This window comes from Ornithorhynchus anatinus, chromosome 1 (genome assembly GCF_004115215.2).
Source record: "Ornithorhynchus anatinus isolate Pmale09 chromosome 1, mOrnAna1.pri.v4, whole genome shotgun sequence".
Classification (NCBI taxonomy): domain Eukaryota; kingdom Metazoa; phylum Chordata; class Mammalia; order Monotremata; family Ornithorhynchidae; genus Ornithorhynchus; species Ornithorhynchus anatinus.
The window spans coordinates 90,479,935-90,500,377 of NC_041728.1; the positions used below are offsets into that span (position 1 = coordinate 90,479,935).

A 20,443-nucleotide genomic window follows, 5' to 3' on the forward strand; every position below is an offset into this window, starting at 1 on the left:
AGAGCCCGGGCTTTGGAGTCAGAGGTCATGAGTTCAAATCCCGGCTCTGCCACTTGCCAGCTGTGTGACTGTGGGCAAGTCGCTTCACTTCTCTGTGCCTCAGTTACCTCATCTGTAAAATGGGGATGAAGTCTGTGAGCCCCACGTGGGACAACCTGATTCCCCTGTGTCTACCCCAGCGCTTAGAACAGTGCTCTGCACATAGTAAGCGCTTAACAAATACCATCATTATTATTATTATGTGGGGCTTACAGTCTTAATCCCCATTTTACAGATGAGGTAACTGAGGCACAGAGCAATTAAGTGACTGGCCCAAAGTCACACGGCTGACAAGTGATACAGGCGGGATTAGAACCCACAGCCTCTGACTCTCAAGCCCATGCACTTTCCACGAAGCCACACTGCCAGGGAGAGGCCAAAGTTTTGGCTCCCCTGAGCCAGAGAGCTTCTTGGTCCTTCGATTCCAACTTCAAACACCCCTAGGATGGATCTCTCCAACTACCTAGTTTGCCATGTCTTGCCACTTCCCCCTACCTCTTCCAATTCTCTACCCCCCTCAGTTAGAGTCACTAGAAAGACGGAATGAATACGGGATTTATGTTACAGAGGCATCCTTTGGTCCTATGGCCTGCTGCTGACTTTCCCAAACTAGAACTAACTGCTTTGTTGAAGAAGTGGATGATTGCATTGATGTTACCAGTACTATTTTCCTAGGGAAAAAAAAGGGCTAAAACCTGTTGGCTTCTTTGTCCCATTAATAACTGAGATAGGAGAAAGACTCCTCAATATACAACCCAGAGGTCGAAGTTAGGAGACTGAATAGCTGCCAGATGGTGGTGGTGGGAATGAGGCTGTTCTTAAAAAAAAAAAAAAAAAAAAATTAAAGCCTCTTTTCTCAGACCAAGTGTTTGCTTTGCTCTCCTCCCTCCTTTTGATATTGGATTTGGGGATTTGGTGACATTTACTTTGTGGAATTTCATCTCTCTCATTAAGAAAGCTACTGCAGTGCTCTCCTCTGATGCATCACTACCCCAAAATAGTGTAACATTCTTATTTAGTTACAACATGGATTTAGTTTATAATAATGTCATTCTCTGAACTTCTACTAACATTAAACCTACTTTTTAACATGCAAAGAGTTCCTTTTATTTTGGAACTTATATGAAATAAAACTCAATCAATGATATTTCTAAAACAGCAACTACTCGCAGAGAATCGTATTGAGTGCTTGGGAGAGTATGACGTAAGCGGAACACACAGTCCCTACCTTTAAGAAGCTTACATCCTATAAAACATTTCAAAAGTAAATGTTCTCCTTTCTGTAATGTAGTTGTAGTCATAACAGCATTTATTAAAAGCTTACTGTGCATAGAACACTGCACTAAGCACTGGGAGAAAATACGCAGTGAAAAATAGACATGGTCCCTGGCCCTCAAGGGCTCACAACCTCTGTAAGTCAGAGAGAAGTCTTAGATAAATTATACTTCTTGAACATATCACCTGTGAATGTCTGAAATGCGTCAAAATTGATGTACGCAGAAATTGCGAAAATGGTAACTATTTGTGAATGAACCCAGTAACTAGAAATCAAGAACTATATGATCACTATTTTGTAATTACTATCACAACAAATGTAAGCAGGGAATGTGTCCAACAATTCTGTTGTACTGTATTCTCCCAAGCACTTAGTAGAGAGCTCTGCACACAGAGCGTATTTAACAAATACCATGGATTGCTTCATAAGAGCATCACCTTAGCTGTGTTTATAACAGAGTACAGATAGATCCCTGAGGATTTAATTACCAGATTTATCTTACCTGATGCAACAACCTTGAACTTCTTCAGCAGCCGAATGTGTGTGTCAGGTTTGATGGCATGCCTCACAAAACTTGAACAACCGCAGTTTTCGAGAAGAGTAAAGTAACAGAGCAACCTTTCGTGATCTAAGCCGCTGATACTTGGATAGACATATTTGACCATATGCTCATGAAAAGCTTCAGGGTTGGTTTTCAAAGTATCAAAGAGACCAAGAACTTGTGCTCTACTTTCTATTTCTACTGTGGATAAACTGTAATTCAAACAGAAAAACGGAATTACGGTTTAGCTTTCTGAAATGGAATGCTTTCCTTAGAGCCAAGTTAGTTTATGGAATATTTATTTTGTCAAGCAGAAAGTATTTTTTTTTTCTGTAGAAAAGGCAATATACTGGCCAGAGTACTTTGGCAATCCACATTAGGAGCTGGTGAAGCAGAAAAGATATTCAATGCCTTGGGCCCAATTCTATTTGGGGTTGCTTTACCTACTGGGCAAAATCTCAAATAACCCACTGCCGGGGACCTACAGCCCTAACAGCCCCAATGTCCAGACTCCATTTCCTTCCTTCAAGGTGAGTGGAAATTTTACCCTTTCTAGGATACTGGAAGAGCTCAGAGACACTGAAGTTGCTGAGAAACAGAGGCTGCCAACTCAGGTCCTTATAAAACAGTTTAGAGCAGAGTTGGCACAGGAAGAACCCTCCAAAGCCCAGACAGTGTCATTGGGTAATAATCATAATAATAATGTTGGTATTTGTTAAGCGCTTACTATGTGCAGAGCATGTTCTAAGCGCTGGGGTAGATACAGGGTAATCAGGTTGTCCCTCGTGAGGCTCACAGTCTTAATCCCCACTTTACAGATGAGGTAACTGAGGCACAGAGAAGTCAAGTGACTTGCCCACGGTCACACAGCTGACGAGTGGCAGAGCCGGGATTCGAACTCATGACATCTGACTCCCAAGCCCGTGCTCTTTCCACTGAGCCATGCTGCTTCTCTAAAGGTAGACCTAAGCCTTGCAACCTGTCTAGAGGACTACTGCTGATACAGGAGGGAATATAAAAAATCCCGGTATCTTCAGAAGAGAAGAGGGAGGTCTCTATGTCACGGTTAAACAAGACAAATGGGCTACTATTAATCTAGTGTCCTGAAAAGTTCAATGGAACTTTCAAAGGTAACTCACTTAAAATCAGGGAATAATAGGCACTGAAAAAATGTGACCTTAAACCATTATGCCTGAATGGAACAATTTGATTTCACTAAGTTTTTAATTACAGTCAAATTCCATGATTTAGAAACAGATTATAGATTTGTTCAGAAAGATTGTATTTTAAAACCACAACTGGAGAAACAAGGACCTCAGTCTGGAGGATGATGAAAATGATAATGATAATAATAATGTCAGTTAAGTGCTTACTTTGTGCCAAGCACTGTACTACGTGTTGGTCTAGATATAAAATGATACGGTCTTACATGGGCCTCACAGTTTAAATAGAAGGGAGAACAGGAACTGAATCCCCATTTTGCAGATGGGGGAAATGAGACAGAGAACTTAAGTGACTTGCCCAAGGTCACACAGCAAGTAAGTGGCAGGATCGGAATTAGAATCCAGGTCCTCTGACTCCCAGACCTTTCTTCTTTCCACTAGGCACACTACCTCCTGGAAAATGAATATTGGGACTCAGATATGGATGTGAGATGGAGCAGAAATTGAGATAGGTTTCTCTACTTGAGTAGAGGAGTTTCTGAGATTGGGGCAGTCTGAAAAACAAAGAGATGCCCTGTTGGAGCAAATAAATCTTTATAGGCTTATAAGGTATAATTAGTCTCACAAATGGTTCTTTCTGGACACACTTGGGCATATGGAAAAGATTTTACACTGCATGCTAATTATTTTGTTCAAGAATCATCTTGGAACAACTTTACCAACCCAAGAAACATTCCCAGACCTCCTTCTGTAATCTACAATGTACCATCGTGTCTCAGTAGCTCATTACGGGCAGGGCACATGTCTGCTAATTCTGTTGCATTCTCCCAAGCGCTTAGTACACTGCACTGCACAGAGTCAGTAGTCAACATAGAAAGACTCTATTATCTTTCTCACTTGAGCAGAAATGAACTTTGAATTTAGAATATTTCAATTCAAACACCAAAAAAAGCCATATTTTTTGCATTCCCTTCTCTCCGTCTACAGCCTACACCGCACACTCCGCTCCTCTGCCGCTCACCTCCTCACTGTGCCTCGCTCTTGCCTGTCCCGCCATCAACCCCTGGCCCACGTCTCACCGCTGTCCTGGAATGCCCTCCCTCCTCACATCCTCTCTTCCCCTCTTCAAAGCCCTACTGGGCTCACCTCCTCCAGAGGCCTTCCCAGATTGAGCCCTCCCTTTCCCTCTGCTCCTCCTCCCTCCTAGTTGCCCCTACTCCCTCCCTCTGCTCTGTGTATATTTGTACATATTTATTACTCTATTTAATTAATGATGTGTATATATCTATGATTCTATTTATCTATTTTGATGTAATTTTTGATGCCTACTTGTTTTGTTTTGTTGTCTGTCTCCCTCTTCTAGACTGTGAGCCCTTTGTTGGGTAGGGATTGTCTCTATCTGTAGCTGAATTGTCCTTTCCAAGTGGTTAGTGCAGTGCTGTGCACACAGTAAGTGCTAAATAAGTACTATTGAATGATTGGCTGAATAAAAAGGACTACTCAAACTGTTGTTAAATTTTGTCATTTCATGTTTTAGCTACAGAATAGCTTAAATACAAATACTTCACATTTGATTTTCAGCAATTAAACATAATAAAGTAGCTTTTAGTTGTGAATTAATGCATATAGCAATCCCATGACTAAGGTGTGCTTTAGTAGCTTAAAGTTGTCAATCATCCTTGACAGAATACTTAATTCAACAAAAGCATATATTGAAGATATCTATGCCATTATGGAACAATTAATTTAATCAAATCCATTTGCTCTTCACTCAATATGTAATGACTATTAAAGGAGTTAGATAATGAAGCCTAACCTAGTGGAAAAAGTATGGTGGGGAGTTTGGAGGTGTTCAGAGGTGCAGGTTCTAGTCCCAGCTCTGTCATCTGCCTGCTGTGTTACCTTCAATAAGTCACCTAATTTCTCCACGCCTCAGTTTTATTTTTAAAATACAGATTAAAACTCTTGTTCATCCCTCGTAAAGGATGATAGTTGTGTAGAACAAGGACTGTATCCAATCTGATTATTCTGGATATACCTGAAGATTTAGTACATAATAAACACTTAATAAATGCTCTCACTATTATTAGTATAATACTATCATAAATATTTGGCTACTTCTTAAATACTTTTAGAATTCGTTCACATTTTGTTATGTCTATTCATAGACTGTAAACTCAGTACGCACTCAATAAATACCATTGACTGATTGATCTATTGATTCAACTCATTCATTCATTCATTCAATAGTATTTATTGAGCGCTTACTATGTGCAGAGCACTGTACTAAGCGCTTGGAATGAACAAGTCGGCAACAGATAGAGACAGTCCCTGCCATTTGAAGGGCTTACAGTCTAATCGGGGGAGACGGACAGACAAGAACAATGGCAATAAATAGAGTCATGGAGAAGAACATCTCGTAAAAACAGTGGCAACTAAATAGAATCAAGGTGATGTACATTTCATTAACAAAATAAATAGGGCAATAAATATATACAGTGGAGCGGACGAGTACAGTGCTGAGGGGATGGGAAGGGAGAGGGGGAGGAGCAGAGGGAAATGGGGGGAAAAGAGGGTTAAGCTGCGGAGAGGTGAAGGGGGGGTGGTAGAGGGAGTAGAGGGAGTCAGTCTGGGAAGGCCTCTTGGAGGAGGTGAGTTTTAAGTAGGGTTTCGAAGAAGGGAAGAGAATCAGTTTGGCGGAGGTGAGGAGGGAGGGCATTCCAGGACCGCGGGAGGACGTGGCCCGGGGGTAGACGGCGGGATAGGCGAGACCGAGGGACGGTGAGGAGGTGAACTCACACATTCAATCAATCTGTCATAAAATCCTGTAGGTTCTACGTTCATATCATCTCTAGAATTTACCCTTCCATCTCCATCCAAACTGCTACCTCGCTGACCCATGCGACACATCTCATCCCATCCCATCCTTGACTACTACATCAGCCTCCTTGCTGACCACCCTGCTGGATTATTTTTCTGAAAAACTGTTCAGTCGCTCAGTCCATATCTTCCCACTCCTCAACAACTTCCAGTGGTTGCCCATCCACCTCCGCATCAAAGAGAAACTCCTTACTATCAAACAGAAACTTCTTACCATCGGCTTTAAAGGACTCAATCAACTCTCTCCCTCTTACCTTTCCTTGCTGATCCCCTATTACAATCCAGCTTGCACACTTCACTCCTTTAATGCCAACATACCCTCTGTACCTTATCTTGTCTATCTTGCCACTGACCCCTTGCCCAGGACTTCATTGAGCCTAAAACTCCCTCCCCTTCACATATGACAGTCCACCACTCTCCCCGCTTAAAATCCTCCTAAAATCACATCTCCCAGAGGCCTTCCCTTACTAAATCTTCATTTCTCTTATCTGCCCTTCCTTCAGCATCTGTGGATCGGTACCCCTTAAGTAATTTATATTCAACCCGCCCTCAGCCCCACAGCACTTTTGTTCCTATTCTTATTACTCTCCCATTTCCCCTTTCTGTAATTTACTTTAACATCCATCTCCCCATCTACACTGTAAGCTCCTTGTGGGCACTGATTGTGTCCACTAACTCTATTGTATTGTACTCTCCCAGGTACTTAGTACAGTAGTCTACACAAAGAGTAAGTGCTCAATAAATACACTGACTAATTGAGCTTCCCTGTCAGGAACAAATGAACCTCGGTTCTGAGACTTTAGGACCAAGAACCTGAGAAAAGGAATTTGCGTTGGTGATTCAAGCCAAGTCACTCTTACTCTCACTTCCCTACCAGTTATGTTCTCTCTGGAGCAATCAAATTAGGATACAACAAATTTCAAGGTAAATGTATTTTTTTTATGTGAAGGACCCATCAACAGTCGAACTTGACGAAATAACATTTCTGAATATATGCTGGAATGTGGTTGCCTTGGTAGCTGCTGCAGGCTTTACTGCCCAAGTTACCCGGCTAAATTTTTGAAGTTCTTCTCTTCTACTTCTTTGGTAGATTGTCCTATAGTACACCACAGCAACCAATCTATGAGGGGACTTCAAAGCATCCAATCGGATCTTCTGTTGAATGCCAGAAGGAAATTGCAGAGAAGGAATGATGAAGACGATATTTCTCAATAGGCAAAGAGGCTGAATCACCACGTTTCATTCAATCCACTATATTTCACACTATAAAGGTGTTCTTCTGGGCAAGAGACAAGCTCTCAGAGTTCTTTTGGAGGAAAGAAGTTAAGGTCTGAGTCTTCTTTTGCTCTGACTTGACTAAACTGCAGCTGCTCTGCTGGCTGACTCTGCCCTAAGATTGAGCCTATTACATGGTAAAGAGCCTCTTTATCACCTACCTAAAAACTACTTGAGGGAAAGGTGGGGAAGAGAAAAACGGATCTGCAGTGCATTTCTGGTTTTATTATTGAAATCTGAATATCCCCTTCCATTCCTTGATGAGTAGATTTTTTTGACTAAAATGATACTGTTTGGAAATACTTCCTTATGAAAGATTCAAGCAGAATTTTCCTCTGAGGCTTAGCAATATTCTTTAACTCTTCTGCTTTTTCTGAACGCAATTTGTCTAATAGGGTTTTTCTACTGGCCAAGGGAATATTGATAAGATCTCTCCATGAATCTCTTTTAATACTCCCTAAGTGCTTCTTCAGGCAGAAACTTGAAGCACTAATGGTAAAGCCCTTGGGGGCAGAACCAGGTCTAGAATTCAGGTCTGCTTGTTCCCAAAGCAGTTCTTTCCACTGGACCAGCAGCAGGGCTGCAAAGATAGCAACAAATGTATATACATAATATACACAGTGCAATTTTACCACTTCTTATTTAATATAGCTACAACTGCCATGAAAAACAAAATCATCCTGTTAACTTTTATGAAAAAATGAAACAAATCCTAACTGAAGAGGCAATCTAATGTAATAAAAGTGAATGATAGCCAAATTCAATTTGCCACTGTAATATATGTGTGTAAGTATATATATATAAATATATTTATATTTGAGAGAGAACGTGTGTGAAGGGAATGAAGTAGGAGAATGAGGAAAGACAAGAGAAGAGAGGGAAGAGGAGGAGGAAGGGGAAGGGAGAAAGTTATGAATAGTGTATACAATTTTCCCTTATTTTCAAAGTTAACACCACCAGTACTAGGTTGGGCAAATATAGTTCCGCTTTAGAGAGATGTTAATTTTATCTTATTTAATTTATGTTAAATTTTATCATTTTATCTTTTATCCTCAAAGAATGTCTGAAAATTAAGCAATAAATGAAAAACCTTGATTTTTAAATACGGACATACGGAAACTGAAGGAAGTTCAGAGACTTGCCTGAGGCCACTAACTAGATATAAACAATCTGGGGTCTGTAGTTCAAAATTCCCTACTACCAGGACAGCTGTTCTAAGAACTAGATATAAATTACTGCTGTGTATTTGAAAAAAAATAAAATAAACCTCAGGAAATTTGGACCAATGATTTGGAGAAAATAATGTAGTAATGTGACATTACTACTACTACTACTAATAATAAAGTAATATGACATTTTTCTGGTTTTATTCCCTTTCAATGCCAACACCATTTGGAAATAATAACAGTAGCTATCTTATTACATAGGAACATTGGAAAGAGAATCACCTTCAGGGCAGGTAGTAAGTTAAGGATGGGTAAAATGTTTTATGGCTCACAATTTTTAAAATTATTTAAAAATACAATTTCACCAATTGGTAATGTTGATATTTTATTTATTTGTGTATTAGTTTTCTTCAAAGCTATGTTCTGGTATAATTAAACCTTTCTTTTAAGTCATGATTGCCCTTTTTATTGAATTAATACAAGGTAGTCTACAAAAATTCTGATAAGCCTATTAACCCTGAAAATGCTGAAATTTCTAAGTGATTTGTTTTCCAATTGATAAAATGATGATGGCAATATATAGTGAAAAAAACCAAAAAAATGTCCTGGGATCCTCAACATATATTAAATTACTAATATGACATTCAGCTTTAGGACATTTATGGCTTTAACTATTGATTTGTAAGCTAAAATTACACATCTTGAGTCAGAGGAGCCCCTGCTAAACTTGGAAGGATTGAACCGCTTTATGAAAGCAAGAGAAAAATGTAAAAGACACTGTTTCCTGAAAAGAGACTGTCCTAGATTATCCTAGCAACTGAAGAAATAACCAGGGAGAAGAGAGAAATGAGGCAGACCTGAAACTTATTATATTTTATTTGCCAATCGTTATGGAAAGGGACAATCAGATTAGAAGAATAAGTATTAAAGACGTGAAAGTAAGGTAGAGCTTAAGTTTCAAGCTGCTACAGCAAAATTATAAAACACATGAGCTAAAATTTTCATCATGAAAAGTCTCCAATTACCAAGAATATATGCAAGGGCAGAACTACAAATGCGTTTATATTCATTTCACTTACCCACTGTCAGTGAAGAGAAATTCCAAATGAGTCATATAAACTTCCCAACTTGGTACATTATACCGCTGTGCCAAGGAAAGAGAGATGTTGTATACATTTTCCTCGAGGGTTCTTGAGAATAACCAAAGAACGGAATTGAAAAACAAAAGAACAAATAGGTTACTTTCGGTAGGATAGAAAATATTCCTAGGCCTCTCTCTCAAGTTGTTAGTACTTCCCTTAATAAACATTGTACGTAACTCAGTAAAAGCAATTACATTTAGCTTTATCATTAATTCTTCTTTGCAGTGAACTGCAATTCTAAGGATGCATGATTGTGTAACTGAAAAACTGGAAGGGACTTTTGAAAAATCATCTGGTTTAGCTCCTGCTTCCATACATGGAGAAGCAGTATGGTGTAGTGGAAAGAGCATGGGCCTGAGAGTCAGAAGGTCTTGGGTTCTAATCCCAGCTCCTCCATTTGTCTGCTATGTGACCTTGAACAAGTCACTTCACTTCTTGGTACCTCGGTTACCACATCTGTAAAACGGGAATCGAGACTGTGAACTCCATGTGGGACAGGGGCTGTGTCTAACCCGATTTGCCTGTATCCATCGCAGTGCTTAGTACAGTGCCTGGCACACAGTAAGCCCTTAATAAATACCACACATTATTATTATTATGGGGAAGACCAAATCATCAAGGATAAAGTGTTTACATTTTACCAGAGATTTAGATTTCATTATTTTCCTAGATAGTTCATTTCAGTTAAGAAGTTCTTTTTAGGCAACAGAAATCAATATTCTAATTTCAGCCTAATTATTCTTGTCTGTTGTCTGGAAACAGAGAATAATACGGACCACCATAATACATGTAACTAGCTAGTAAGGCACCACTTAATCTTCTCTTGTCCATTATAAAAAAAAAAGTTCTGGCTCTTACCCAACATTCAGAAAAAAAAAAAAAGAAGGATGCAAACTTTCTGAAGAAACTCAGTTAATGCACCACCAATACAGTAGTTTGGCCAACTTCTTGATGGTAGGACCCTGGCATGGACTTCTTGACATTTACAAAGGATCTGGGGAGAATTCAAAGACCCTGGAGGGCTCTACCACGTGAGAGTGGGAGTCAGCCTTTTGTGATTGCCCTGAGGTGATTTAGGAAAATTGAGAATTCAAATATATCCCTGCCTTATCCAATCAACTTCTCTGCCATGTTTGATGCGGTTCTTTATTGGCACCACACTTGATGGACCCACTAGATTATAAACTCCTTAAAAGCATGGATCTAATCCACCAATTCTATTGTACTTTCATTCATTCAATCGTGTTTATTGAGTGCTTACTCTGTGTAGAGCACTGTGCTAAGCACTTGGGAAGTACAATTCAGCAACAAATGGAGACAATCCCTGCCCACAACGGGCTCAAAATCTAGAATGGGCTCACAGTCTAGAAGTGTAGTATTTTTCCAAGTGCTTAATACAGTGGTCAGCCATCAATCAATCAATATCTATTGACTGCTCACTGTGCACAGGGCACGGTACTAAGCATTCATTCAATCACATTTATTGAGCACTTACTTTGTGCACAGCCCTTACTAAGCACTTGGGAGAGTACAGTACAACAGTTGGTAGATAGGTTCCCTGTCCACAGCGACCTTACAATCTAGAGGGGGAGGCAGACATTAATATAAACTACAGGCATGTAAGTGCTGTGGACCTGAGGAGTGAAAAAAGGTGAGAAAATCCTAGTGCAAAGGTGACACAGGAGAGAGTGGGAGAAGAGGAAATGAGGGTTTAGTATGGGAAAGCCCCTTGGAAAAAATGTGCCCTCAATAAGGCTTCGAAAGTGGGGAGGAGTGATTGTAGGAAAAGAAGAGGGAGGGCGTTCCAGGCCGGAGGCAGGATGTATGCAATAGGTCAGAGGCGAGATATACGAGATTGAGTAAAGTGAGTAAGCTGGGGCATTAGAGGAGCAAAGTGTGCAGGCTGAGTTGTAGTAAGAAAGCAGTGAGGTAAGGTAGGAGGGGGAGACAAGGTGATTGAGTGCTTTAAAGCCGATGGTAAGGAGTTTCTGTTTGAGGTGGAGGTGGAAGGGCAACCAGTGGAGGTTCTTGAGGAGTGGAAAAACATCGATTGAATGGTTTTGTTAAAAAAAAAAAATGATCCAGGCAGCAGAGTGAAGTACGGTCTGTAGTGGGGAGAGACGGTAGGCAGGGAGGTCAACAAGGAGGCTGATGCAGTAATCAAGACAGGATGATACGATAAATGTTTGAATTAACCAAGCAGCAGTTTGGATGGAGAGGAAAGGGTGGATTGTAGCGATGTTGTGAAGGTAAAATGAGTATCTGGGTTGAATGAGAGCAATGAGTCAAGTATAACACTAAGGCTATGAGCTTGTGAGACAGGAAAAGCGGTGGTGCTGTCTACGGTGATGGCAAAGTGAAGGAGAGGGAAAGGCTTGGGTTGGAATATGTTCTGTTTCAGACATGTTAAGTTTGAGGTGATGGGAGGACATCCAAGTAGGGATGTCTTGAAGGCAGGAGGAAATATGAGACTGCAGAGAGGGAGAGAGATTAGGGCTGTAAATGTAGATTTGGGAATCACTTGCATAGAGGTGGTAGAAAGCAGGAGGAGGAAGCCATTAGGGAGTGAACACTGGAAGAAAGCAGTAAGGGAGGAAAGAAGGGAGGGGGCGAGTGCTTTGATAAGGTCCAACGGGATGGGGTATAAGGTGCAGGTGGAGGGGCTACATTTTGAGAGGAGACTGGAGACCTCTTCTTGAGATACTGCTGGGAAAGATGGGGGAATCGAAGAAGGGGCAGAAGGATGGAGGAACTGTAGAGGATCAAAAGAGGTTTTAGGGATTTCACACTTGATGATTTCAATTTTCTCAGTAAAGGCAGCACTCAATATATATACCCCCAGGTGAACTCGGGGTACCCACCACCTCAAGGTCAAATGCTATCTTGTGACTGCCCGAGCCAGCAGGTGGAACTCAGAAGTGCGGGTGGGTATCGCCCCCGCAACCAAAACTGCTAGATTGACACCCCAAACCGGGAATACGGAAGGTGTCCCTCGCCCCTGTGCCAATTCAAATTAGGTATGGAGGAGGGGGGAGGGAGGAGATTGGATAAACTGAGGCCGGAAGCTGGAATGGCCCAGGAGCACAGGAAATAAATACCTGCCGCCTCTGACCTTCTGTGCAGCGGATTAAGACTCACAGCAGTCGGCTGCCGGTCACCTCTACCCGGAGCGTGAGATGACCTCTCTGCCTGCACCAAATGAGGAGCCATGGGATGGGTGAGTGTCCCACTGAATGTTCATGGGGCTGGAAACTAGGCACTTCGCCACAGGTGTGTAATGTGCACGTGGATTCCCCCCAAGTGGGAGGCGCCGCGTGCACCACGTGCAAACAAACCTTAACAGAATTCTTCCTGGGTGGGACCTGGGTGTTTTCTCATGTGCGAGTAACACATAAGTATATTCCTCCCAATAGGGAAGCTCTAATATAATTAAATAATCATATTCCTCCTGAAAGGCAGGTTCAACTCACTGTGTCCAAAATAATCAAATTCAATTTGCCTCATGGAATCAATTTTGTATAAACTCTACCTTTCTATCCCTGGTCTATCTCCCTCTTTCGCTGCAATGATTCACAAATGAAACCGTCCCCAGGTGACGGGTGACAACATACCATTGATTAAGTGATGAGTGGATTGCACTTGGATTTGTACGATTCACTCCACCCCAATAGCACTTATGAACATAACCATAATTTATTTATATTAATTTCTATCTCCCCATCTAGACTGTAAGCGCCTTGTGGGCAGGAATGTATCTATCAATTCTGTCCCCCAAGTGCTTAGTACAGTGCTCTGCACACAATAAGCAGTCAGTCTGTCGATCATACTGAGTGCTTACCATGTGTAGAGCACTGTACTAAGCACTTGGGAGAGTACAATAACAATATAACACATTCCCTGTACACAATGATCTTACAGTCTAGATGGGGAGATAGAAATTAATGTAAATAAATAAATTACAGATATGTTCATAAGTACTGTGGGGCTGGGAAGGGGGATGAATAAAGGGAGCAAATCAGGGTGACACAGAAGGGAGTGGGAGAAAGGAAAAGAGGGCTTAGTCAGGGAAGATCTTTTAGAGGAGATATGCCCTCAACAAGGCTTTGGAGTGAATAACTGTCTGCCAGATATAAGGAGGGAGGGAGTTCCAGGCCAGAGGCAGGACATGGAAAAGAGGTCAGTGCCGAGATAAATGAGATTGAGGTATAGTGAGAAGGTTAGCATTAGAGGAGCAAAGTGTGGGGGCTGAGTTGTAGTAGGATCACTCAATAAATACAACTGATTGACTGATGGGTGTAGTAATAAATCTCAGGATCGTAGCAGCCTCTTCTCCTGAAGATTAGATAGGGTGAATGATATTCGCCCCATTCAGCCCCCCACAGCACTTATGTACAAATCCTTAATCTTTTCCATTTTCCTTATCTGCAATTTATTTTAATGTAAAATAAATCTAGACTGTAAGTTCTTTGTGGACAGAGATCATATCTACCAACTCCACTATATTACATTAAATGAATACTTCTGACTTGGAATTGGTACCCCAGAAGCCTAAAGCATCAGTCAGGCATAGCATGTCTTGGGGATAAAGTCAATAAGTTGTATCCTCATTTTACACTTACCAAAACAGCACAGCGGGATCCTACTAGTGAATGAGGAACAAAACTTTTTTTTCCATAGGAAATGCAGTGTGCTAACAGGAACAACTATTTAGATTACTACAATGCAACAATGAATAACATTTTTTCACCAAAAAGAGCTAATGTAACCTGAAGGGCTAACTAATTAACCTACATTCTGAATAGTAAAAATAATCCCTATGAAAATTTGGAAAATACAACAATTCAGTCATGAATGTATATAATATTCACTAGGTTTCAAAGCACTGTCATAATAAATGGTTCCACTCTTTCATATATTTAATTTGTTATACATTGATGAAAGATACATTCACTTAAGGTCAGATAAATCAAACATTAGTGATAAATGCAATAATCACTTGAAGTTACTGAGGCATAAGTAATAGTTATAAAAAGCACTGACCTAATCCTTTCGTTCTAAGAAAAATACCCTCGTCATAATTTCATTTACATAAGTATTCAAGTGGCTTTTACTGCTACTTAAGTGAGTACAGTGACTACTAACAATTACTAAATCTTTTTTGACTTTTTACTCTGCACCCCACTAAGGCACATTACTGAGAAGTCCTCAGGAATTAAATCTCCCGGGAGAGACCTCCTGCCATTAGGAGTAGGAACGATGGGATATTTTATCTAAACAGTGCTGTAGCTGCCTGTCCAAGAGAGAGAATCTTTCCCAAGACCTGCTGCCGGGGCATGGAAGAACCACTCTTCCCTTATTTTCTAACCATTTCCTGCTTTTTAAAAAAAGTTTCCCATTATTCCTCTGGCCAGCAACAAGCAGTGGGGTGGAAGAGGCAGGGAGTGAGAAGAGAAGTGGTGGAGAAGTGATGTGGCTTTGGCTAGGGATTTCAAGGGTCCTGGAGTTTAACTTTTTGACTGACAGATGGAAGAAAATTAACCTGTTTGACGGGGTTGGGGAGGAAGGGCTGGAGCTAGCCATTCCACCTCAGCAGGGCAACTGCTGGGTGAACAGACTCCTGGAGGGCAGAGACCAAGGGACAGATGGTGAAGCACAGCAGCTGCTCATCCTAATTTGGAAACTTTTATGTACATACATTTCCATAAATTTCCATGAATACTATATTGTATATATAAGGTCAAGAGGGAATTTGATAGGTATAAAATCCCCTATGTCCCATTAAAACAACAACAGCCTCTCTTAGGAACTCAACTGTCACCATTAGAGGGGGTCTAGCGTATTAGTTGAATATTGATGTATGAATGACTGAAACACTAATAATTTTAAAATATGACAACTGCATAAGAGAAGACCCTTTTTACACATAACTTACTTCCTTTAAAGAAATTTAGTCATTTAGTAAAACAGTGTCTAATTTCAAAAGCAGTTTCTCCTATGAGTTTAATGCAAAAATTAGAAATGAAATTAGTGTTATGACAGTCCTACATTTCTGAAAACATTTTACACTAGATTTTAGAATAATAGCATTATTATTAATTATTAATTTAGTCAAATTAACTAAAAAAGATAAAACTGTGTTCCCAATTTTCTGATTGATTTTATTGGAGTTATTCCTTATGGAAGCCATCAAATCAAATTCTAAGTGAATTTTACTGTGAGCGATAATTTTCGAATATTACCGTCAGGTTTCTCTTCAACCTTAATAACCTGATAATTAACAGTAAATGCCTGCAAGATTATTTACACCACCCATATAAATCACTAAATTTCTAAAGTTATCTGAGACCCTGGAATTGAAGAACCAACTCTGTAGCAAAAGATAAACCACTTGTAAAGTGAGGCTAAAACCATCAGGATAATGACAACAGAATCCTTTAAAAATGTGAGGCTCAACAAAATGGGATTCTCATCAGGCATACACAAGCTACGCCTAGCCCAGAAACAATCAATCAGTGGTATTTATTGAGCATTACTCTGTGCAGAACACTGTACTAAGTGCTTGAAAGAAAAACAGAGTTTGTAGATACCCTGCCCTTAAGAAGCTTGCGGTGAAGTGGGTGAGACAGCCATTAAAATAAATTACAGAAAGGGGAAGGAACAGAATATAAGGATATGCTCATAATTGCCGTGGGGAGGAGAGTGCAGTGAGTATCAAAGTGCTTAGATCATTTGGACAAAGTGCACAGGCAATGCAGAGGAGGAAATGAATATGAGAGATTAGACAGGGAAAGATTCTTGAAGAAGATCTGATTTTAGGAGGATGCTGAGGATGGGGAGAGTGGTATTTTGTTGGATACGAAGGTGGAGGGAGGATAGCAAGAGAAATACGACTGAAAGAACAGCAAATGTAGTTTTTTTTAAATGGTATTTGTTAAGCTCTTAAAGAATACCATAACAACAGGCACACTTGTCTAAGGTCACAGGCATATAAGTGCTAGATCCGGGATCAAAACTCATGTCCTCTGACTCTCAGGCCCATGTTCTTTCCATTATTCCACACTGGTTGGTGTTAGACGACAGAAGTGTGTGGCCTGGACTATAGTAGGAGAGGAGTGAGGTGAGATAAGAAGGGGAGAGCTGATTGAGTTTCTTAGAGTCGAGAGTGAGGGGTTTGTAGTATGCAGTAATTAGTGCGGAACCATTGAAGGTTTTGAGGCGTGGGGAGGCGCGTGCGGAGAGATTTTTTAGAAAAAAGATCAGGGCAGCAGAATGAAGCATGGATTGGAGAGGGGACAGACAGGCAGCAGAGAGCTCTGTGAGAAGGCTGAAGCAGTAGTCAAAGCAGGATATGATAAATGGTTGAACAATCATGGCTGCAGTTTGGATGGAGAGGAAAGGGCGGAGTCTATGGATGCTATTGATGCTTGTCTGCTTGTTTTGCTTTGTTGTCTCCCCCTTTCTAGACTGTGAGCTCGCTGTTGGGTAGGGATTGTCTCTGTTGACGAATTATACTTTCCAAGTGCTTAGTACAGTGCTCTGCACACAGTAAGAGCTCAATAAATACGAATGAATGAATGAATGCTGTGAAGGTAGAACCAAGAGGATTTGGTAGCAGACTGAATATGGGGTTTGAGTGACAGAGATAAGTCAAGGATAATGCTAATGTTACAGGCTTGAAACACAAGGGGTTGGTCGTGTTGCCTATAGTGATGGGAAAGCCAGAGGGAAGAGAGGATTTTGGTGGGAAAATGAGGAATTATGTTTTGTACACAGATTACAACCCTTCATTTAAGGAAAAAAATAGCAGTGGCAAAGAGAAGAGTGAAAAAAACCCTGGAGGAGTGGTAAGGGAATGGAATAGACCAAAAAGCAGTCCAAAAATCTAGTATGCAAGCTGGCCTTAGTGTCCCCGAAGAGGATCACAGATGGAATTAATTAAAGTTGGTAGCCTTGTCTGTATGGGGCAAACCCTAAGTTATTGTCAAAGATCAAGTTATCCCACACAGATTTAGATCAGAAATAGAATTGTCCACTTCAGTTATTCTCTCCACATATATCAATTGATCGATGGCATTTATTGAATGTTTGGTATGTGTGCAGAGCACTACACTAAGCACTCGGGAGAGTACAATTGGATAGAGTAGGTAGATGTAATTTCTGCCCACGAGGAGTTTACAGTCTAGAGAGAGACTGTAAACTTGCCCTATAATCCCTGTTTCATTTGTTTTATGCAGATTCAGTCCATTAAACGACTTCATTGCAGATAAAAAAAGGGAAAATAACCAACTGTTAGATTGTTCTCTCTCCCAAGCACTCAGTACATTGCTCTGCACATAGTAAGTGCTCAAAAAATACCACTGATTGATCGACAGAAGCAACATAGGACTCTGCGGCACATCATTTGGAAATTCAGGGTTTAGGAAAGTATTAGCCTTTCAAACACTGTCTAGATTGCAAACCACCATTTTGTGTTTTGATAAGACAATCCTATAATGGAATAAGAAGTAACTACATTCAATAAACATTTTGGCCTGGGGGAATTAAACCACCCACACAAGCTCCTACATTTCCAATCTCCGTTACGACTAAGACAGATGCACTCGAACTAAAAAAGCAGCTTGGTAGGAGGGAGTTGATCCATCTATAAAATGGCGATGATATTCAACCTGAATTTCACCTCAGAGACCACACTAACAAAATGAAATATATTACAGAAGCTGACACTTCTGAAAACATTAACAGTAGAGAAAAATACCTGAATTATTGCCTCTGTGAAGTTACACTGAAATTATAATAGCAACATCTTTGCATGTGAAAGGTGTCCTTTCCACTAGATCTTTACTGATCTATTGGTTAATCTGGATTCCAAGTATGTCCAAGGATCTGCTGCTAATATTAATTCCAGTTTTTAAATGAGAAATTGCCTAACTATGACTAACCAGTAGACCTTAGGGTCTAAACGGAAGTTTAAAGTTGGCCCAAAATCTGCAAACGTTCAATTGATACTGCAATGCTAAAATGATTTGGTCAATAAGTACCATGCTAAGACTTTTAAATTAGCTTTAATAAGACTCTGATTTAAGATGTTAACAAAGGACACTGACGTTTTAAAGTGTCTTACGATAAAGAAGCAGCAATGATGTAGTGGCTAGAGCACGGGCCCGGGAGTCAGAAGGTTATGGGTTCTAATGCCAGCTCCACTACTTGTCTGCTGTGTGACCTTGGGCAAGTTATTTAACTTGTTACCTCATCCGTAAAAAAATGGGATTAAGAGTGTGAACCCAATTTGAGACAGGGACTGTGTCCAACCTGATTAATTTGCACCTACCCCAGTGTTTAGAACAGCACACAGTAAATGCAAAAGTACTTATTATTATTACATGAATTATATTTCAGAGGTATCGACTACAATAGAAAAGTAACTTTAGCAGTGCACTGACCAAAAGGGGAAGAAAAAAATAATTAATTTATACTGCTTCTCCAGCAATTAGTACAGCACTTGGTTTGTAATTCTATGTTTCAAATAGAGTGCCTTTTAACTAATCAAACTATGATATTTATTATTTACTATGCGACAAATACTCTCCCCCGCTTCAAAACCTTACTCAAGGTGCATCTCCTCCAAGAGGCCTTCTCTGATTAACCCCTCCTTTCCTCTTCTCCCACTCCCTTCTGTGTCACCCCGGCTCTCTTTAATAACAACAATGATAACTGTGGTATTTATTAAGTGCTTACTATGTGCCAAGCACTGTTCCAAGGGCTGGGACAAGATAAGCAGGTTGGACATAGTCCCTGTCCTACATGGGGCTCACAGACTTAATCCCCACTTTACAGACGAGGTAACTAAGGCACAGAGAAGTTAAGTGACTTGCCCAAGGTCCTTTATTCATCCGCCCTTCCAGCCCCAGAGTACTTATATACATATCTGTAATTTAATTATTGTGTCTGTCTCCCTGTCTAGACTGTGAGCTTGTTGAGGGCAGGGAACGTGTCTGTTTATTATTACATTGTACTCTCCCAGTGGCTTAGTCTAGTGCTCTGCACACATGAAGACCTCAATAAACACAACTGACTGATTGATGTGCAGAGCACTGGAGTAAGTGCTTGGGAGAGTATGATAAAACAGAATTAGCAGACATGTTTTCTGCCCGTACTAAGTTCCGCTCAGTTGGATAAATATTTCTCATTTGCCTATAAGAATGTGAGAAAGATGTTCTGACGAATGGCAGCCTGGGAAAAGAAATCTTCAAGGTGAATGACGATTAATATGGCCTCCTAGAAGACACCATGGCTAAAAATTTAGTCTGTTGGGAATTTTCAATGCAACCACTTTAAAAAAAGAGACACGATTGACTTACTCGGCCAGACCCAAAATAGTTTCTCTCTTATATTGGCGATCTGCGGTAAACCTCTGCACATCCACCCCCTTTCCAAGACCTTGAAGAATTTGAGCCTGAGTGAAATCCAGAAGTCGCTCGTTATAATAATGTAACTGCTTAATCAGCATGGTGAGTTCTTCAGACCAGTCTTCATTTTCATACTGAGTAACGTACTTTGTGACCAGTTGGATTAACTCTTTTGGTTTAGCCTGTAGGAACGAGCAAAATAGAATGTAATGATTAACCCTAAGGATACAGTAAAAAAAATGCTCAAAATACAACATTCCTCCAAAATGTACATGTTCCATCTCTTCAACGGTTACAAACACCAAGCAGATATGCTCCAATAAATGAAAGCATTTCCAGCCTTATGAACACTTCTTCGACTGACTTTGCACAAGTTTCATTTAGATTAGAATGAATGATCATTAGCAAACTGTTGCCGTTTGACAGAAAGGTTAACAGTGAACTCTAAACCAGCTGTCCAGATAATAAACTTCACTAATGTAAGGCGCCACCCTTCTTATAGCATCAATGCCGATAGTACTCACTGAGTGCTTACTGTGTGCAGTTCATTTTGTA

At 40.5% G+C, this 20,443-nt stretch overlaps 1 protein-coding gene across 2 annotated transcripts in view; it reads right to left on the bottom strand.

The window, feature by feature from the left end:
• NBAS (NBAS subunit of NRZ tethering complex) overlaps positions 1-20,443 on the bottom strand; it is a 286,332-nt gene that overhangs the window by 81,476 nt on the left and 184,413 nt on the right. For both annotated transcript variants that reach the window (XM_029058646.2, XM_029058643.2), the window contains exons 41-43: positions 19,841-20,070; positions 9,420-9,530; positions 1,818-2,068 (exon numbers count right to left, since the gene is read on the bottom strand). In XM_029058646.2, the coding sequence (XP_028914479.1) occupies positions 1,818-2,068; positions 9,420-9,530; positions 19,841-20,070 (592 nt within the window). The remainder of the gene's footprint in view (positions 1-1,817; positions 2,069-9,419; positions 9,531-19,840; positions 20,071-20,443) is intronic.